This window comes from Pseudorca crassidens, chromosome 20, assembly GCF_039906515.1.
Source record: "Pseudorca crassidens isolate mPseCra1 chromosome 20, mPseCra1.hap1, whole genome shotgun sequence".
Taxonomy (NCBI): Eukaryota; Metazoa; Chordata; class Mammalia; order Artiodactyla; family Delphinidae; genus Pseudorca; species Pseudorca crassidens.
In genome coordinates, this window is record NC_090315.1 from 17,232,524 (window position 1) to 17,252,312 (window position 19,789).

At 54.4% G+C, this 19,789-nt stretch overlaps 1 protein-coding gene and 1 long non-coding RNA gene across 6 annotated transcripts in view; one reads left to right on the forward strand and one right to left on the reverse strand.

Annotated features, from left to right (window-relative positions):
* The window catches only part of ATP4A (ATPase H+/K+ transporting subunit alpha), a 35,714-nt gene that overhangs the window by 13,970 nt on the left and 1,955 nt on the right, over positions 1-19,789 (forward strand). The window contains exons 1-18 of one of the 3 annotated variants that reach the window (XM_067720096.1): positions 7,619-7,900; positions 7,987-8,127; positions 8,236-8,295; positions 9,220-9,423; positions 10,595-10,708; positions 10,947-11,199; positions 11,469-11,737; positions 12,433-12,631; positions 13,012-13,121; positions 13,208-13,342; positions 13,869-14,061; positions 15,117-15,292; positions 15,774-15,910; positions 15,998-16,148; positions 16,244-16,412; positions 16,504-16,658; positions 17,931-18,054; positions 18,523-18,668. In XM_067720096.1, coding sequence (XP_067576197.1) covers positions 7,889-7,900; positions 7,987-8,127; positions 8,236-8,295; positions 9,220-9,423; positions 10,595-10,708; positions 10,947-11,199; positions 11,469-11,737; positions 12,433-12,631; positions 13,012-13,121; positions 13,208-13,342; positions 13,869-14,061; positions 15,117-15,292; positions 15,774-15,910; positions 15,998-16,148; positions 16,244-16,412; positions 16,504-16,658; positions 17,931-18,054; positions 18,523-18,668 — 2,748 coding nt within the window. In that variant the 5' untranslated portion in view covers positions 7,619-7,888. Of the gene's footprint in view, positions 1-7,618; positions 7,901-7,959; positions 8,128-8,235; positions 8,296-9,219; positions 9,424-10,594; positions 10,709-10,946; positions 11,200-11,468; positions 11,738-12,432; positions 12,632-13,011; positions 13,122-13,207; positions 13,343-13,868; positions 14,062-15,116; positions 15,293-15,773; positions 15,911-15,997; positions 16,149-16,243; positions 16,413-16,503; positions 16,659-17,930; positions 18,055-18,522; positions 18,669-19,789 lie in introns of those variants that run through there. The other 2 variants (XM_067720097.1, XM_067720095.1) reach the window with 2 other exon arrangements.
* LOC137215308 (uncharacterized) lies at positions 3,939-13,769 on the reverse strand. 3 transcript variants are annotated; one of them, XR_010939242.1, is made up of 4 exons: positions 13,575-13,769; positions 11,977-12,163; positions 10,925-11,012; positions 3,939-6,628 (listed from the first exon to the last, which is right to left on the reverse strand). It is a non-coding gene; the product is annotated as an uncharacterized lncRNA (long non-coding RNA). The 3 variants fall into 3 exon arrangements; XR_010939243.1 differs by lacking the exon at positions 13,575-13,769 and adding an exon at positions 13,067-13,334; XR_010939244.1 differs by lacking the exon at positions 13,575-13,769 and adding an exon at positions 13,006-13,334.

Sequence of the window (19,789 nt, forward strand, 5' to 3'; positions counted from 1 at the left end):
TGGAAGAGCCCCACCCACATTATGAATGGTAATCTGTTTTACTTAACGTCAACTGATTGCAAATGTTAACCACAGTTATGAACTACTGTCACAGTAACATCAAACAACTGGGCACCATAGCCTAGCCAAGTTGATACATAAAATTAACTAACCATCACAGCAGCCACAGAGAAAAGACACCCTGAACTTCAAGGGAACAAAAAAACCCCCTAAAACAATCTTCTTTATTTTTCTGGTTTTATTGAGGTATAATTGACAAACAAAAGTGTAAGGTATTTAAAGTGTACAATGTGACGATTTGATATACATATGCATTGTGAAAGGATTCCCCCATCCATCACCTCACATGTTTATTTACCTTTGTGTGTGTGTGAGAGGACATTTATATTTGACCCTCTTACCAAATTTCAGTTATACAGTATAGTGTTATCAACTAAGGATTATCTTCTAATCAGAAATAATTGAAACCAGGAGACATTAGAATGACATTTTCAAAGTACTGAAAGAAAAAAGCAACGCTGTTCCTCCGCTCTCATTCCTGATTGGCTGGAAAGACAAGAAGGAATACATAGCCTAGGAATTCCTACCAGCCAGCTGCTCGTCCAGCCCTACCATCACTTTGTCCTCCTTTCATGATTGGCTGACATGCACAGGGGGTGTGTCCTGGACAGATCCGCCGTCCTGATTATGCTGGCCCTGCCCACCCCTCTGTTCTTTTTTACCAACTGGCTGACAGTTGGTATGGACTGGCTTACTTTCCTGATTAGGCTGATCCAGTCTCTCCTTTTTTTTTTTTTTTTTTTAAGATTTATTATTTATTTATGGCTGCGTAGTGTCTTAGTTGCGGCACGTGGGATCTTTGTGCGCTAGTTGTGGCATCTGAGTTTTCTCTCCGTAGTTGTGGTGAGGTTCCAGGTTGCGTGGGCTCTGTAGTTTGCGGCCAGCAGGCTCTCCAGTTGAGGCGCTGGAGCTCAGTAGTTGTGGCACGCGAGTTTAGTTGCCCCGAGGCATGTGGGATCTTAGTTTCCTGACCAGGGATCGAACCCGCATCCCCTGCATTGGAAGGCGGATTCTTTACCACTGGACCGCCAGGGAAGTCCCCAGTCCCACTTGTTGATTCTCCTCTTCTGATTGACTAGAAGTTGGAGGAAGTCTTATCAAAGATGTTGCATCTCCTCACCACCCTCTTCCGGAATTTTGGCTCCCAGTTTAGACAGTTAGATCAAGAGACCTATATCCCTCATTTTGGCTTCTGAACCCCATTCTGAACTTTGCATACTTCTCTACACAAGAATACCTTTTCTAACTCTATTTTCTCAACTTCCCTGTCAGGCATGGGGAGTGGGGAGTGGGGAGTCGGCCTGCCCTAATCATAAAATGCAGCCTTGAGTTCTCACGGTTTCTATCAAACATCTGTGAGTTTTGCCTTTGACTCCTCCAGCCATGCCTTCATTCAGCAAATAGTGAACCACCTGCTGTGTGCCAGGTTCTGTGCTGGGTCCTGGGGGCTCTCAAAAACGCAAGACATTGCTGAACCCACCCTCCTTCATGAGGCTCCCTTATCCTTTGTCCCCTGAGCACCTACCCTTGCCCCTTTCCTGGTTCTCACAGCTCTCAGACTGTGCTTTCATCTTCTTTAATAGTGTGCTTCCCAGAGTTGTGTCCTGGCCCTGCCCTCCCCTCCTTGCCCCCCAACGTCCCCCCACCCCAGAATACAAGGACCACGGGCAGGCAGGACCGTGACTGTTTTTTTCACTGCAAATCTCAGTGCTCAACAAAAAGTTTGGCATGTAGTAGGTGCTCGGTAAACATTCCATAAATCATTGAATGGAGGTTGGTTTTCATGTGAGGCCTTTTTGTCAAATGGTGTCTGGTGTGATTCTGTGTATCCGCAAGTCTGTGAAGACTCTCCAGCCAGGCTACCTGTGTTCAAATCCTGGCTCTGCCACTTACTAGCTGTGTGACCCTGGCCAAGTCATTTAACTTCTCTGCCCCTCAGTTTCTTCATAGTGAAATAGGAATAAAAACAGTACTTTCCTGATGAGGTTATTGTGAGGATGAAACGAGCTCACACGTATAGTCACTGAAGACAGGGCTGAGTGCAATAAGTTCTCAGTGAGTGTCAGCTGTTATCCTGGGTTTCCGGACACTGTGTCTGTGTGTGTCTGTCCCGCTGTTTTATGTTGGGGACTTGTGTCTTTGATGGACAAGGAACATTATCCCAAGGCAGGACCATGTGTCCATGTCAGTATTTGTGACTATGATGGCTGCTGCATACTGTTGAGTGTCCCAGGGACCCGAGATTTATTCATTCAACAAAAGTTTGTTGTGTGCCCACTATTTGCTATTCTAGGCACTGGGGATACATTAGTCAAAAAAACCAACCAACCAACCAAACAAACAAAAATAGGCATGAGGTGAGCCTGCCCTCATGGAGCTCACATTCTATCAGGAGGATTCAAAAAATACAGAAGAACCCAGATAAATAAGAAAAATTACATAAGTTAGAAGGTGATAAATGCTATTGGTGGGGGACAGTGGAGAAGGTGATGGAGATGGAGAGGGCAGGAGGGAGACCACGGGTTACAATTTTAATTAGGTTAGTCAAGGAGTCTCACTGGGAAGACAACAGTTGTGTAAAGACCCGATGGAGGGAGAGAGGGGGCTGTGCAGAATCTGGGGGAAGAGCATTCCAGGAAGAGGAAACAGCAAATACAAAGGCCAGGAGGCAGGATGCTGTTCACTGTGTCTGAGGCACAGCAGGGAGGCCAGTGTGGCTGGTGTGGACCTGGGGGTGGGGGAGGGTGGGAGGAGGTGAGGTCAGGGAGGAAACAGGGCAGCTCACCAGGACCTCGGGTCCCAATGTGAGGACCTGGCTGTTAGCTGGAGTGAGGTGGAGCCCCAGGAGGGCTCTGAGCCAGGAGGGCCCTGGTTTGACTCAGGGGTTCACAGGCTCCTTCTGGCCTCATGTGGGGAGCAGACTGTAGGGGCGGGATGGGAGCAGGGAGACCAGGGAGGAGGCTGCTGCGAGAGCCCAGGCAGGAAGGGATGGAAGTTGAACCAGAGTGGGAGCAGAGAAGGGAGAGATGGTTGGATTCGGGATGTGATTTTAAGATCCCAGATAAGGAAGCCTGGCAACTTCCTGAGGACAGTTGGCCTTTGCACTTCTGGACAAAGGTGGGAAAGGAGCAGAACACAGGAGACCTGGCTGCCAGCTTAGCCAGGCTGGGGTGACCTTGCCCCTCACTCCTTGACCCACTGCCTGCTCCCCTGCCAGCTGGAAGAAGAAGGGGAAGCAAGGTGCCTGCCTACTGGACCCCTAGCATCAATCTTCCCAGGGTCTGGAGTGGGGGATGCAGGTGGGGGAAGGGTGACCTGCCCAGGAGGCGAAGGGCATTGCTGAGTCCACTATCTTATCAGAGACCAAACACAGACAGAAAATCAAGGTCACAATGAGTTCTTTCACTCAGCAAAGGCCAGCCTGGGCCGACTCTGGGCTGGGTGGTGCAGGCACAGAGTGGTGACTGAGGCATCCTGGATCCCATCCTCCAAGTCCAGGGGGGAGGTGAAATGTCACCAAATAGCGACAGCCCAGACTGGTCAGGCTTATGAAGGAGGAATTAAGGGTCAGAGTGGTCAGGGCTGGGAAAGGGAAGCCTAGGGGTCTGTGCGAGCCCACGGTGGGTACCTGACCCAGCCTGGCGGGTTGTCCCAGATTTCCTGGAGGAAGGGACATCTGTGCTGGAGCAGGAAAGACAAGAGGTAGTTGAACGTTGCGGGGGACACAGGGCGAGTGTTTCAGTCAGAGGAAACTGCACGTGCCAAAGTCTTGAAACGATTTTTTTTTTTTTTTTGGCCTCGCTGCGCGGCTTGTGGGATCTTAGTTCCCTGAGAAGGGATCGAACCCGCGCCCTCGGCAATGAGAGCGAGGAGTCCTAACCACTGGACCGCCAGGGAGTTCCCTTGAAATGATCGTTCTGACAAGTGGACATCCTAAACCATGGAGGGGAAGTGGCACAGGGGAAGAAGGAGGGACAGCCAGGGGTCTGATTCCAGCAGGCCTTGTAGGACGCTGAGCCCCTAAGAGTGTTTGTGGTCATGATTCTAAGGAAACTCTTGTTCAAATTCCCCTGAAAACCGACTCAAATGTTTGCCATCCATTTAATAGTCTGTCCTCTAACAGTCAGGAAAATTTTTTTCAATTCTGACCATTAATTGTTCTCAAAAAATTCTCCATGATCCGTGTGCCCCAGGCTCAGAGAAATCTTGCTCCGCCGTGCTGAATGGATCGTGTCACGCTCGCGAGATTCTTGTGAGAAGTCTTTGCCCCCGAATGGTGCCGGGAGCTGCCCGTCCCCTCTCCACATGGCACAGTCCGCCCCGGCGCCACTTCAAGTGCCAACGTTGGCGCACCTCCTGCTTTATCCAGATCCTGCCTGTGGGCAACCGCCTGTGTCCACTCCTGAGACAGGGTTAGGGTTGCTTGGACACGCAATGAAGGAATAAATGCACAAGCAAAGATCCTCCAAAGACACAGAACTTGAAAGCTGTGTACCATCTGAAGGCTGTGTAATCAGGGGGGCTGAAAAAAAAATTTAACTGGGCACTGACCAGTCAGAATGGATGAGGCCCTGAGGCTAGAGCAGGGTCAGGCTGGGCCGGGTGTGGAAGGTCTGGGGGCTCAGACAGAGGCTGTGTTTCCACTGTTTGAATCACCAGTCCAGCTGAGTGCCAACTGTGACTGTGTCAGTGTTTTTTTTTTTTTTTTTTTTTTGCGGTACGCGGGTCTCTCACTGTTGTGTCCTCTCCCGTTGCGGAGCACAGGCTCCGGACGCGCAGGCTCAGCGGCCATGGCTCACGGGCCTAGCCGCTCTGTGGCATGTGGGATCTTCCCAGACTGGGGCACGAACCCGTGTCCCCTGCATCGGCAGGCAGACTCCCAACCACTGCGCCACCAGGGAAGCCCTGTGTCAGTGTTTTGAATAGAAAATAAAGAGATCATAGAACAGCCCTCTGGTCATTACCTCTTGATATCCCCCAAATGTCCACCCCGTTCCAAACTGCTTGAAGGCTCAAAAATAAAGCCCTCCCTGACATGATGCAGGACACACATCTCGGCTGTGCTTCTGCCAATCACGAGAAGCCACAGGCAAACTCAAACCGAGGGATAGTATACAAAATAACGGAGATAGCTTCCAAAATGTCAAGGTCATGAAAGGCAAGGAAAGACTGGGGAAATGTCACAGATTGGAGGAGACTAAGGAGCCAGGACGACTAAATGCAAAGTGTGGTCCTGGATAGGATCCTGGACCAAGAAAATGACAGGAGAGGAAAAAATGGGGAAATTCAAACAAATTCTCTAAGTTAGTTCATAATGTCATATCCATGTTAATTTCTTGAATTTGATCATTGGACTGTGGTTATGTAAGAGAGTGTCCTTATTCATAGAAGACACATGCCTAAGTATTTATGGATAAACAAGCATCCTGTCTCTGACTTACTCTCAAATGATTCAGCCAAAATCTATCTATCTATCTATCTATATAGCACAGACATGGTCAAGCTGTTAAATTTAGGTGAAGGGTAGGCAGGAGTTCATTTTACCATCCCTGTAACTTGTAGGTCTAAAATATTTAATATAAAGCATTGAAAATTAACATAACAAAACTAAGAAATGAGAAAAACAAATGAGACAGGGACCAGAGAAGGAGAGTCCCTGAGTTTTGACAGAGGTCCGCACAGTATCACAGGTCAGCCCTCTGCCTCCAGTGATGTTGCCTCGGTCTCTCCATCTGTGACTTAGGTTGTGGGCTTCCCTAGTCTGTGCAGGCATGACTGCATATCTGCCCCAGGCCCTGGACACAGCGAGAGGCTCCAGATGAGTTCCCAATGACTGAGACTTCCTGAGGGCCTGGCCGGTGCTCCAAGTTTGCTAGTGAATGTTCCCAACCACTCGAAGAGATAAATCCTGTTTCAATCCAACAGTGACTATTGAGCAACTATTGTGTGTCTGAGAGCACTGTTCTGGGTGCTGTGTATACAGCAGCAAACACAACCAAGTCCTGGTCTTCCCTCTCATGGGACAAGATTGACACCAAACAAATGAGATACAATGTCAGGTTGGGATAAAGGGTGTGTGTAAACAGAGTGAGGGGATGGAGCCTGATGGGGATGCAGTATTATAACTGAGGACTCTCTGAAGAGGTGACATATGAGCTGAGACTTGGAGGTGAGCAAAAGCCATGCTGACATCTAAGGAAGAGGGTACCAGGCAGCAGGAACTGCAGGTGCAAAGGCCCTGGGGCAGGAATGACCTTGGCCTGTACAAAGCACAGCAAGGCCAGTGCCAATGGCTTGGCAGTAGAGACAGCTGGGGCAGGTGAGCTGGAGCCAGAGCTTGCAGGAATGATTTTGGAGTTTATTCTGAGTGAGAAGGGAAGCCCTTGGAGGGTTGTAAGCAGAGAAGTAACACAAGCTGTTTTACACATGTGACTCAGAGAGAGAAGCCCCCAGTGAACGAGTGGACTCATTGTAAGGGCAGTGAGTGTGACTTCAGCCCTGCCTCCTCTCTTGGGGTTTCCTGCAGCTGGGTGGTGGTGGGGAGAGGCTCCGGCTGCTCCCAGGTGACCTGCGCCAGAAGAGAAGGACATTGCCAAAGCAATTATCTTATCAGATCTACCCACACTTGCCCCTGGAGACACGTCCACCCTGTGAGGCCCAAGCATGAGAATATCAAGGACCTGCCATTCCACCAGGCCAGCCCCTCACGTCTGCCCATGGAGATCCCTGACTGGAGGGGTTTCGAGGGGGTTCCCAGACCTCAAACCTGGCACTAAGCACCAAGTTCAAAAAGTCCTTTCCCTACTCTGCACCGTGGTTTCCCCACCTGGGCAGGTTGGGGTGGGGACAGGGGAATGATTGAGGGCTGTGATGGCTGTAGCTGGAGTGGGGCATGCCTCTGGGGTCCTCTGAGCCTCAGTTTCCCCCTCTGCACAATGGGAATAATAATGCTGCCTTCACAGGGGTTTCTTGCAAGGACCCATGAGAACACATACGTGAAGCACCTGGCACATGTTTGGCAGTGCTGCTGTGAAGTGTGAGTGTTTTCACTGATGGTACCATATGAGAGCCAGGCTCCGGGGTCAAACCTGGGCTGGAATCCTGTCCCTGATACTTAGTCATCGCAACCTTAGGCAAAGTCCTTGACCGCTCTGTGCCTCAGTTTCCCCATCTGTATAATGGGGGCTAATAAGAGAACGTAACTTTGCAGGGCTGTTGTGAGGAGCTAAGGAAGCATTCAAGCAAAGCACACAGGGCAGACCCAGCACTGAGCAAGTGCTCCCTGAACTGACAGCTATTACAGCGCCTGCTGTGAGCACCCCCCCCACCCCTCCTCCAGGTCTCTGGCGCGGCTTCGAAGAGGACACTCTGCAGCCAATCTGCCTGGTTCTGCGTCCTGCCTCCCACGTCCTAGCTTGGGGACATGGGCAAGTGACTTCACCCCTCCGTGCCTCCGTCTCCCCATCTGTAAGGGGAGAATGGCACTCACCTCAAAGGGTAGTTGTGAGGTTAATAAATTAATATGTGAAAGCCCTTAGCACAGTGCCAGGCACATAATGAGTACCATATGTTTGCTATTCCTCTTGTTAGTACAGCTATTCCCAGTGGTTCCCTGATCTCAGTGACAGGTTGCGATGGGGTCCGGGCAGGTAGAGCAGCCCAGTAGGGAATGCCCAAGCTGCCCGGGCCTGGAGGTCACCCCAAGGAGCCCCGTGATCAGCTGTAATCAGGTCCGCCCTGCTCCACCTCCTCTCTCCCTGGGTATATCAGGGCTGGTCCAGGTCCCAGGTTCCGTCTCCGGCAAAGGAGGGCGGCTGCACCGGGCACCATGGGGAAGGCAGTGAGTAGGGTCAGGGGTCGGGGGGTGGAGGTTGGAGGCAGGGGTTCCAGAGGGACCTGATGCCTTCCCCGTCTCCCAACCCCCAGGAGAATTACGAGCTGTACCAGGTAGAGCTGGGTCCTGGTCCCAGTGGGGACATGGCAGCCAAGATGAGCAAGAAGAAGGCGGGCAGTGGAGGGGGCAAGAGGAAGGAGAAGCTGGAGAACATGAAGAAGGAGATGGAGATTGTGAGCAGAGGCCCCAGGGGGCCTGGTGGGGTGGGGGGCGGGGCGGGGCTGGGCAAGGGGAGGGGTGGGGACCCGCGAGACAGTGAGTGTTGTGCCTCCTCCATGCAGAACGACCACCAGCTGTCAGTACCCGAGCTGGAACAGAAATACCGGACCAGTGCGACCAAGGTGAGCTGGGGCAGAGGGAGGGGTGGGTATAGGGAAGAGGAGCCGGGGGTTGGGGGCGCGGGGGATGGGGGGAGAGGGAGGGAGGGAGGGGGAGAGAGAGAGAGAGAGAGAGAGAGAGAGAGAGAGAGAGAGGGAGGGAGAGAGGTGGGGGGAGGGAGAGAGAGAGGGGGAGAGGGAGGGGGAGAGAGAGGGAGGGGGCGAGGGAGAGTGTGGGGGAAGAGGGGGGGAGAGAGAGAGAGAGAGGGAGGGAGAGAGGGAAGGGGAGAGAGAGGGGAAGAAAGAGAGAGAGAAGGGGAGAGAGAGAGAGGGAGGGAGGGAGGGGGAGAGAGAGAGGGAGAGGGAGAGAGAGAGTGTGGGGGGAGGGGGGAGAGAGAGAGAGGGAGGGAGAGAGGTGGGGGAGGGAGAGAGAGAGGGGGAGAGGGAGGGGGAGAGAGAGGGAGGGAGGGGGAGAGAGAGAGGGAGGGGGAGAGAGAGAGTGTGGGGGGAGAGAGAGAGAGAGGGGGGAGAGAGAGGGAGGGAGAGAGGGAAAGGGAGAGAGAGAAGGGGAGAGAGAGAGGGGAAGAGAGAGAGAGAGAGAAGGGGAGAGAGAGAGAGAGAGAGAGAGAGAGGAGGGAGGGAGGGAGAGAGAGAGAAACACATTAGGAAGGGCCAAACAGACCAAACAGAGAGAGAAGATAAGAGAAGCAGATAAAAAGAGACAGAAGAGAGACAGAAACAGCAGGAAGAAAGACACCGAGAGAAAGGTGGGAGAGAAGAGAGACACAAAGAAGGGATGGGGAGAGGGGCGGCAACAAAGACGGAGAAAGAAAGGAAGAGGCGCAAGGCAAGGGGTGGGGCAGGGAGAGGGAGGCAGGGAAGGAGAGCTCTCACTGATGAGAGGAGAGTCCTTAGTGACCACCAAGACCCCACTCCTCCCGCCCCCAGGGCCTGTCTGCCAGCCTGGCCGCCGAGCTGCTGCTGCGGGATGGGCCCAATGCCCTGAGGCCGCCGCGGGGCACCCCCGAGTATGTCAAGTTCGCCCGGCAGCTGGCGGGCGGTCTGCAGTGCCTCATGTGGGTGGCCGCTGCCATCTGCCTCATTGCCTTTGCCATCCAGGCCAGCGAGGGCGACCTCACCACGGACGACAATGTGAGTGGCGGGTGCTGGGGCCAGACATGGGACACAGGGACCTGGGGGACAGAGGACATTGAGCATGGGACTCAGAACACGAATGACATATGATGGGGATATAGAGAGATGGAAAACATCTCTAAGACATGGGTCACGGGGGCCAAAGGACATTGGGATATGAGACAGACCCAAGGACATAGGTCACAGGGGACGCAGGAGAGACTGTGTCACAGAGATAGAGGACATAGGCAGGGATACAAAGACATAGACATGCAACACTTAAGATATGGGACTTGGGAAACAGAGGGCATGGGACAGGCCAAGGACAGAGGGCGCAAGGGACACTGGGACTCACACGTGGGCACAAGGGCATGGGGACACAAGAGATACAAGACTCAGGACACAGTACATGGAGAGACATAAGATATTAGACATGGGAGCACAGAGAAATAGAGAATAGTGAGATGGAGGACAAGAGGACATTGGATATATGACCGGGGTCAGGACAAGGGACATGGGAATGTAGGGACATGTGACATTGGACAGAGGCTTGAAAAGTCTTAGGACATGTGACACAGAATGGGGACTCAAGAGTACATAGACATGGGGAGACATCGGACATAGGCACCTGGAATTTGAGACATGGGACACTGGTCATGGAGGACACAGAAAGCGAAGCATGAGATCTGCAGCACACGTGGAAATGGGGATGTGAGGGCACAGGAACTGTTGGAATAGGGGACACAGAGGATGGCACACAGATGATGAAAACACAGAATATGAACCTTGGAACACAGGGAATTTAGGACACGGGAACATGGGACAGAGGACTGTGGGGAACGCAAGACTTGGGGGGCACAGGAAAATGGAACACATACCACCAAGGTGCATGGTGACATGGGGCACAAGTCATAGAGTATGGGGCCACAGAGCCAGAGGAAATGGGATGTATGGACACAGGGACATAAGACATAGAGAATACAGGGCAGTTGAATGTGGGATATGAAGAACATGGGGACAGGGACACAGGTCACAGGAAATAGTGCCTGAGGCTTCCTAGTAGAGTGGGGGAAAACCACGGAGGTGACCTTGGAGGAAAACTACCAGGGCACCAGAGAGCAGGCAGGTGGCCTCAGGCAGGGAGCTTCCAGCCCCGAGTCATAACCCAGCCCCTCTCCACCTCCGCCAGCTATACCTGGCCCTGGCCCTCATTGCTGTGGTTGTGGTCACTGGCTGCTTCGGCTACTATCAGGAGTTTAAGAGCACCAACATCATCGCCAGCTTCAAGAACCTCGTGCCCCAGGTGGGTCTCCAGCCCCTGGCCACTTGAGGTTCCAAGTCTCCACAGGGGCACTGGCAGTCTCCTGGCATCTCTCTGTGGCCCCTCCCATCAGGCCCAGCCCGGCCTTCATCCCTGGCCTCCATCTCTCCCCACAGGTCCTCACCTCTCCCCACTTTTCACCTCCCCACCTCCCCACCGCATGCAGCAACTTCTACCCCCATTCCCTACCCTGCTCACCTCTGGTGCTCTTGCCCCACAGCAAGCAACGGTGATCCGAGACGGGGACAAGTTCCAGATCAACGCAGATCAGCTGGTGGTGGGCGACCTGGTGGAGATGAAAGGTGGGGATCGAGTGCCAGCCGACATCCGCATCCTGCAGGCCCAGGGCTGCAAGGTGGACAACTCCTCGCTGACCGGAGAGTCTGAGCCGCAGACCCGCTCGCCCGAGTGCACGCACGAGAGCCCCCTGGAGACCCGCAACATCGCCTTCTTCTCCACCATGTGCCTTGAGGGTCCGTGAGGTCCCCACCCACCCGCCCAGCTGACCACGCTGCCTCCATTGCCCCCTTCTGCTTCCTTCCGAGACACACTGCCTCTCTACATCGCGTGACTGCCAACTCTTCGGGTCACACCGCCTCTCTAGCTCCCACTATTGCCACCCCTTCCCAGGTCACGCTGCCCCCGCTGCCTTCCACGACTGCCCCTCCTTTGGTTCACGCCACTGTGCGTGCCCCCAGTGCTGCCCACCCGGCGCTGAGTCACCCTCTTGGCCCCACTGCAGGCACCGCACAGGGCCTGGTGGTGAGCACCGGCGACCGCACCATCATCGGGCGCATCGCATCACTGGCCTCGGGAGTAGAAAATGAGAAGACACCCATTGCTATCGAAATTGAACATTTTGTGGACATCATCGCAGGCCTGGCCATCCTCTTCGGTGCCACATTTTTCATAGTGGCCATGTGCATTGGCTACACCTTCCTGCGGGCCATGGTGTTCTTCATGGCCATTGTGGTAGCCTATGTGCCTGAAGGGCTGCTGGCCACTGTCACAGTGAGTTGGGGAAGCAGAAGAGCGGTGCAGTGAGCTGAGAGGCCTGTCCATCTGTCTGTTCGTTCATCCGGGCTTCCCTCCATCCTCTCCCTATCTGTCCATCTATCCATTTTGCTCCCATCCACCCACCCACCTTCCCGTCATCCATCCTCCCCCATCCATCCTCACCCCAATCCATCCCCCCCATCCCCCCCCATCCCCATCTCTCCACTTATCCCATCCATTCAGGAAACACCCACCGGGGCTACTCTGGGCCATGTCCTGTGCCACACGCTGAGGACTCAGAGATGAACGGGCAGGGGCTTTGACAGGAGGCGGCTGAGGTCCAGTGTTGAAGGCTGTGGGTAGCCTTCAAGAGTCAGCACTCAGTCCAGGGCCAGCCCAAGGGGAGGCTCAGGAAATGTTAGTTTTCTCATTTTGATTGTGCTGTAAGAGAAATTATGGAATCTCAGCTAGGGCAGCTTAGAGCAGGGCCTGGCTACGTATATCTGGTGGACAGATTGGGGAGGCATCCCAAGTGGAAAGCACAGGCTGGACGAAAGCTTGGAGGCAAGAAAAAGCCTACTCTTTGCAGGGGGATGCTGCATAGGCAGTACTGTGGCTAGGGTAAAGGATCCCCGGTGCCGGGAGAGCAGGGAAGTGGCACTGGGAGCAAGGCCTGGTCCCCAAGCCTGCATTTCTCACCCTTCCCCCAGGTCTGCCTGTCCCTGACAGCCAAGCGGCTGGCCAGCAAGAACTGTGTAGTCAAGAACTTGGAAGCAGTGGAGACACTGGGCTCCACGTCAGTGATCTGCTCTGACAAGACGGGGACCCTCACTCAGAACCGCATGACTGTGTCCCATCTGTGGTTCGACAACCACATCCACACTGCTGACACTACAGAAGACCAGTCAGGTGTGGGGGTGGGAGGAGACAGCAGCTGGGCAGGATCTGGTAGATGGTGGAGACCTAGTGGGGAGCTCTGCGGTTACTGAAGGGAGCCTGGGGAGGGCTTTGCATTAATGGAGAGGGGGCTCCATCTGATCAGGCGAAGGGCTGCGTCCTGGGTCTAGGGAGGGGACTAAGCTGCAAGTCTGTGAAGCGGCTTGGTACTTATTGGGTCTCATGGGAGACGATACTGAGTCTGGAGAGAAAACTCCGTCCTGGGGTATGAGGAGTTGTTTGGGTCCCGCCCAGGTCTGGGGCGGGGATCCAGTCCTGATTCCGGGGGGCGGGGCTCGGTTCTGGTATGGGAGAGCTCCTTCGCGGCCCCAGCCTGGATGCCTGACCTCCAGGGCAGACGTTTGACCAGTCCTCGGAGACGTGGCGGGCGTTGTGCCGCGTTCTCACCCTGTGTAATCGTGCTGCCTTCAAGTCGGGCCAGGACGCAGTGCCCGTGCCCAAGGTGAGAGCCGGGGCGCTCGGGGGAGGGGATCCCGGAAGCCTCCTGCTGCAGCCGGGAGCGCTCCTGACACCGGCCTGCGTTCCCAGCGCATCGTGATCGGGGACGCGTCGGAGACTGCGCTGCTCAAGTTCTCGGAGCTGACGCTGGGCAATGCCATGGGCTACCGCGAGCGCTTCCCCAAAGTCTGCGAGATCCCCTTCAACTCCACCAACAAGTTCCAGGTGTGTACCAGCCGCGGCCGGCCCCGCCCACGGTCCAGTCCCGCCCACAACAAGCCCTGCCCACTTCAGGCCCCACCCACATTCAGGACTGGCCTGCGGCTGGGCTTCACTCTCAGTCCCCTCCCTCTCCACAGCCAAACCCCACCCACATCTCCCGTCCCGCCCACCCACATCTCCCGTCCCGCCCACAGCCAAACCTCACCGAGGTCCCGGGCGTTCCACCCGCTCTCACCTGTCAGGCCCTTGGTGGGGAGAAGCTCCTAATCCAAATCCCGCTCCAGTCCAACTCCGACCCAAATTCTGCCCGTTCCCCACGCCCAGTCCCCTAACTAGGCCCCTAGGTCCGCCCCAACCCTCAGCCTCTACCAAGGACCTGCCCACCAAGCAAGCCCCTCACCCTCGGTCCCAGCCTGACCTTCCCAGAGCTATTCCGGCAGCGCTTGGGCGCCGTCAGCCCCGCCGTTCCCCAAGCCCCGCCCCTCCCTCTTGACCTCGCCCACAACACCGCCTCCTCCTCCTCCCACAGTTGTCCATCCACACCCTGGAGGACCCGCGCGACCCGAGGCACGTGCTTGTAATGAAGGGGGCCCCAGAGCGCGTGCTGGAGCGCTGTAGCTCCATCCTCATCAAGGGCCAGGAGCTGCCGCTGGATGAGCAATGGCGGGAGGCCTTCCAGACTGCCTACCTCAGCTTGGGAGGCCTGGGCGAACGCGTCCTGGGTAAGACCCCCAAGCCAGGGTAGAGGTTAAACCCGCGTGCGAGGAGGCGCTAGCACGGAGCCTGCCCGACCTTCCCGGCCCAGCCCTGACCCTGACCTTTCCCAACATTGCTTGACAGTTGACCTGCCCCAGTCTACACGCTCAACTTTGACTTTCCCTATCTCAGTCCTGAACCCTGTCCTCAATGCCTACCTTGACCCAACCTCTCCCAACCTGTTCTCACCTGGGTCTTACCTATCCTGACCCAACCTGTGATCCCTTGATTTTCCCCAGCTCTTGCCCCAGCTGATGACCTGCCCTTGCTTTCTTTCACCTCTGCCTTTCAGCGTACTCCTCTTGACCCTTTGACCTCCCCCCCTCCCCGCCCGCCAATTTTTGTCTCGGTTCCTTAAACTTCCCTAACCCCTGCCTCAACTCCGGAAGGCACAAACCTGTGGTCCAATTTCTGGATCTTCCACTTTACTTGGTGTGTGACCTCTGGCAAGAAACGTCCCTTCTCCAAACCTGTTTCATCATTTGCAAGATGAGGATGCTAGTAGCCTCACAGAGCGGTTGTGGGGATGGATTCAGATACAGTTGTCCCTCAGTATCTATGGGGATTGGTTCCAGGACACCCACCACACTCCCCCACACCCTTACCCGACAGATACCAAAATCTGCAGATGTGCAAATCCCTTATGTAAAATGGTGGAGTATTTGCATATAACCTATGCACTTCCTTCCATATACTTAAAATCGTCTCTGGATTACTTATAATGGCTAATACAATGTAAATGCTATGTAAGTAGCTGTCGGTGTGTGGCAAATTCAAGTTTTACTTTTCGGAATATTCTGGAATTTTTTCCAGAATAGTTTTGATCCACAGTTGGTTAAGTCTGCAGATGTGGAACCTGTGGATACAGAGGGTTAGCTGTAATGTGAATGAAGGATTCAGCACAGGGTCAGGCATCCATAGGTGCTCGGTGCAAGGCACCTGGTGATTTTACTCATCACCTGGCCTTGCTATGAAAGGGTTCACCCAGGACTCCTCTCTGACTTCCCTGTTTTCTGGTCAGGCTTCTGCCAGCTCTACCTGAGTGAGAAGGACTACCCGCATGGCTATGCCTTCGACGTGGAGGACATGAACTTTCCAACCAGTGGCCTGTGCTTTGCGGGACTCGTATCCATGATAGACCCACCCCGGGCCACCGTTCCTGATGCTGTGCTCAAGTGCCGCACAGCAGGCATCCGGGTATGCCCCTGGGGAGAGGACCAGGCAGGGGTGAGAACAGAGGATGGCAGTGTTTGGGGATGAGGGGCCCTGTGACAGAAACCCACCCGAAAGTGGCTTGAACCACAAAGGAATATATTGGTTCAAGAACTGAAAAGTTCTGGGGAATGAAGCTTCAGGTATAGCTGGATCCAGGAATTCAATGTCTTTAGGAACTTGCCTTTCTCCACGTCTCAGCTCTGCTTTTCTCTCTGCTGGCTTTATTCTCAAGCAGTTCTCCATTGTGATGGACAAAGGTGACCACCCTCCAGCAGCTCCAACTAACGTCCCACCTGTTTAGCCACCCCATCGAAAAAAGAATGCCTCTCTGACAGTTGTACCAGATTGGGTCACATGTTCTCTGAACCAATCACTATGGCTGGGGCTGGGGGATGTCCACTGGGGAGGACAGGGAGAGTGGGTTAATCTGAAGGGGTCAAGGGTCTGCTGGTTCCCCTTACAGGTGATCATGGTGACAGGTGACCACCCCATCACAGCCAAGGCCATTGCAGCCAGTGTGGGCATCATCTCAGAAGGCAGTGAGACAGTGGAGGACATCGCTTCCCGCCTCCGTGTGCCCGTGGAGCAGGTTAACCGGAAGTAAGCCCCCTTCAGCCTTCCTTGTGGTTCTTCCCACACCCCACACAGACTGAGGCCCCAGCGATGCCCTCCCACCTCCCTCCCTAGGGATGCCCGCGCCTGTGTGATCAATGGCATGCAGCTGAAGGATATGGACCCATCAGAGCTGGTCGAGGCACTGCGTACCCACCCTGAGATGGTGTTTGCTCGTACCAGCCCCCAGCAGAAGCTGGTGATTGTGGAGAGCTGCCAGCGACTGGTGCGACCCTGCTGATGAAGGCAAGCAGGTGGGCTTGGCTGGCCCTGGGCTGCCCTCTCACTGACCAACCTCCCACCTGTACCCACTGCCTGCAGGGTGCAATCGTGGCTGTGACAGGGGATGGTGTGAATGACTCCCCAGCCCTGAAGAAGGCAGACATTGGCGTGGCCATGGGCATTGCCGGCTCGGATGCTGCTAAAAATGCGGCCGACATGATCCTGCTGGATGACAACTTTGCCTCCATTGTGACAGGCGTGGAGCAGGGTCCGGGCTGGGTCAGAGATGGGGGCAGGCGGTGTGGGCACAGGAGGAAGTGGGCTCTGAGGAGACTGAGGTGCCTGCTGTACTCCCACAGGCCGACTGATCTTTGACAACCTGAAGAAGTCCATCGCCTACACACTGACCAAGAACATCCCTGAACTGACGCCGTACCTTATTTACATCACCGTCAGCGTGCCCCTGCCCCTCGGGTGCATCACCATCCTCTTCATAGAACTCTGTACCGACATCGTGAGTCTACATGATGCCCCAGTGCCCCCCACCCACATGGTGCCCAGAGACATATGCCCACAGACAGGTGTGAGGGACAAGAGACCACCAGGGAAAGTCTTGAACTCAGAGTGATACAGATGTGTGTATACCAGACAGCCAGATGTGGACACACAGGCAGGCAGGAAGGTAGCCACGGACAGAATTACAGACGGGGACACATAGGTGGACACTCAGATAGGCAAGGACAGATTCATGGACACACGTGGACTCAGATATGGACACTCAGACAAACAGATTTTACAGACACGGATATCTGGCCAAACTTGGATCACAGACAGACATCCCTCAACAGACATGGACAGATAAACAGCATCAGATAGACTCCAAGGCAGAGAGACAGAAAAGATCCTCAGGTCCAGCCACAAATGCAGCCAGGTGCACGGCCACGTCACATCTTTATTCAACAGCACTTACATAATGTCTGCTCTGGGCCAGGCACACATTAATTACTTAACTTTGTCCTCATAACTACTCTATGAGATGAGCTTTATTTCTTTATCATACCCATTTTACTGATGAGCTAACTGAGGCTTAGACAGCTTGAGCGGCTTGCCCCAGGTCACACAGCTAATAAGTGGCACAGCAGGGATTCAAGCCCAGGTATTCAGGTACCCCAGAACCTCTGCCCTCAGTCAGTACACTCTGCTGCCACTCTGTGTCCACAAACAGATGGGGTGGGGGACAGGGAGGAGGACACATGTACACAGAGAGACAGAAGAGATTCAGAGATAGAGAGTGACAAAGAGAGATATAGAGACAGGAACACAGAGACAAAAAAGCAGAGGCACAGTCACAGAGAAAGAGACTGGAGATGGGGACAAAGAAATGAAGAAAGTAAGGGACAGAAAGAGAGAAAGAGCGTGCAACAGGGAAACAGGCCAAGACCAGAGGACCCCAGAGAAGAAACAGACAGAGAGGAGGACAGAGAGGAGGGGGGCCAAGAAAGGCAGAGACAGAGAACACCCAGTAGCAGAGATAATGCAGATGCTCTGATGGAGGCGGACACCAAGACAGATGGGCACACACATGTGGACTGGATATGCTGACATTCCTGACAAGGGCCAGCTGGACCCAGGCTGTCCAGGCAGGTGTGGCTGTGTGGTCACCGTGGGTCCTGCCTCCTAACCTCACTTCTGTCCCTGCCCACTGCAGCGGGGAGGGGGGCTCCAGAGAGTCAGGGACACGGGCCCAGGCGAGCCATCAACCCCAGTTCCTTCCACTCCTGGCCAGTTCCCCTCTGTGTCCCTGGCGTACGAGAAGGCCGAGAGTGACATCATGCACCTGCGTCCACGGAACCCGAAGCGTGACCGATTGGTCAACGAGCCCCTGGCTGCCTACTCCTACTTCCAGATCGGTGCGTGCCCCGGGGTGGGGCGTGGCTCCTCTGCAGGGCTGCTCGCCTGCCGTGGAGTCTCTAACAGGGGCTCTGCCTTGTTCTGGATCTTGGTGTCTGCATTTGACCCTGGATCTCTGTCATTCTCTGAGTCTGTGTCTGCACACAATGGTCTCTATGGTCCCCAGTGTCCCTTCTCTGTCCCAGGCCTCATTCTCCATGACCCTGTCTCTGGGTCACTGCCTCCTGTCTTTTTTGGGTTCTCTGGGTGTGTCTCTGTTCCTGCCTCTCTCTGTGTCCTGTCCCTTGTGTCCCTGTCAATCTCTCTTGGAGTCCTTGTCTCTGTGTCTGTCTCTCCATGTCTGTCACTGTGTTCTTGTCTGTCTCCATGCCACTGTTTCTGTGTTCCTGTCTCTGTGTGTGTGTCCCTGACCCTGTCTCTCTGTGTCTCCATCTGTGTCTCCCTGTGCCTCCTTGCCTCTCTCCCAGGTGCCATCCAGTCATTTGCTGGCTTCACTGACTACTTCACGGCCATGGCCCAGGAGGGCTGGTTCCCTTTGCTGTGTGTGGGGCTCCGGCCATACTGGGAGAACCACCACCTACAAGATCTGCAGGACAGCTATGGCCAGGAGTGGGTGAGCCCCTGCCCCATCCCATGAGTCCCGTGACTCATGGGATGCCACCTACCTTGAGTGTGGCCCACACTCATTCCTCCACGTGAGACTGAGCTCAGCCAGAGCCTCCCAGACACCCAGGCTCTCTGCCAGTTCTGGGGTGAGGGGCCTTTCCCACCACTGTCCTGAGCTCCGAACTCCTGCTTCTGATGACCCCAGCTGCACATGGGTCCTCTCTGCCCTGACAGCAACACATCGTCTCAGGTGTGGAGCCAGTACCACCCCCCCCACCCCCCACCCCCATTCTGTTATTTTCCCCGCAGCATCACTTACACAGAGTATTTGCATGTGTGGCTGACTTCAGTGAAAGTCTGGAGCAGAGAGGCTAGATCTGGCTAGCGGGTGTGTTTAGTTTGCTCTACAGAGCGACAGATCAGGATATTCCCCTTAAACATTTACTGTCGTGGTTAAGAATATAGATCTTAGGGCATCCCTGGTGGCGCAGTGGTTGAGAGTCTGCCTGCCGATGCAGGGGACACGGGTTCGTGCCCCGGTCCGGGAAGATCCCACATGCCGCGGAGCGGCTGGGCCCGTGAGCCATGGCTGCTGAGCCTGCGCGTTCGGAGCCTGTGCTCCGCAGCAGGAGAGGCCACAGCAGTGAGAGGCCCGCGTACCGCAAAAAAAAAAAAAAAAAAAAAGAATATAGATCTTAGAGCCAAACTGCTTGGATTCATTGTCTGCCACTGCTCCTCACAGCTGTGTGACCCTGGGCAAGGTATTTTGCCTCTCTGTGCCTCAGTTTGCCCACCTCTAAAGTGGAGAGCATAATAATATACTGATATTATCTCAGTGATTTTCACCGCGGTGATTTTCACAGTGTGGTCCCCAGACCAGCAGCATTACCTGGGAACTTGTTTGAAATGTAGATTCTCAGTTTCCCCCTCAGACCTCTGGGATCAGAGACTCTGGGGGTGGGGCTTGTGTTTTAACCAGTTCTTCTGGGGATTCTGATGTATGTTGAAGTTTGAATACCACCAATCCACCTCTTAGGATTATTAGGAGGATTAAATGAGATAATACATGCGAAACACTTGGGACCTGGAGCATAGTAAGTGTTCCTTACACAATTAACTGGTATGTAT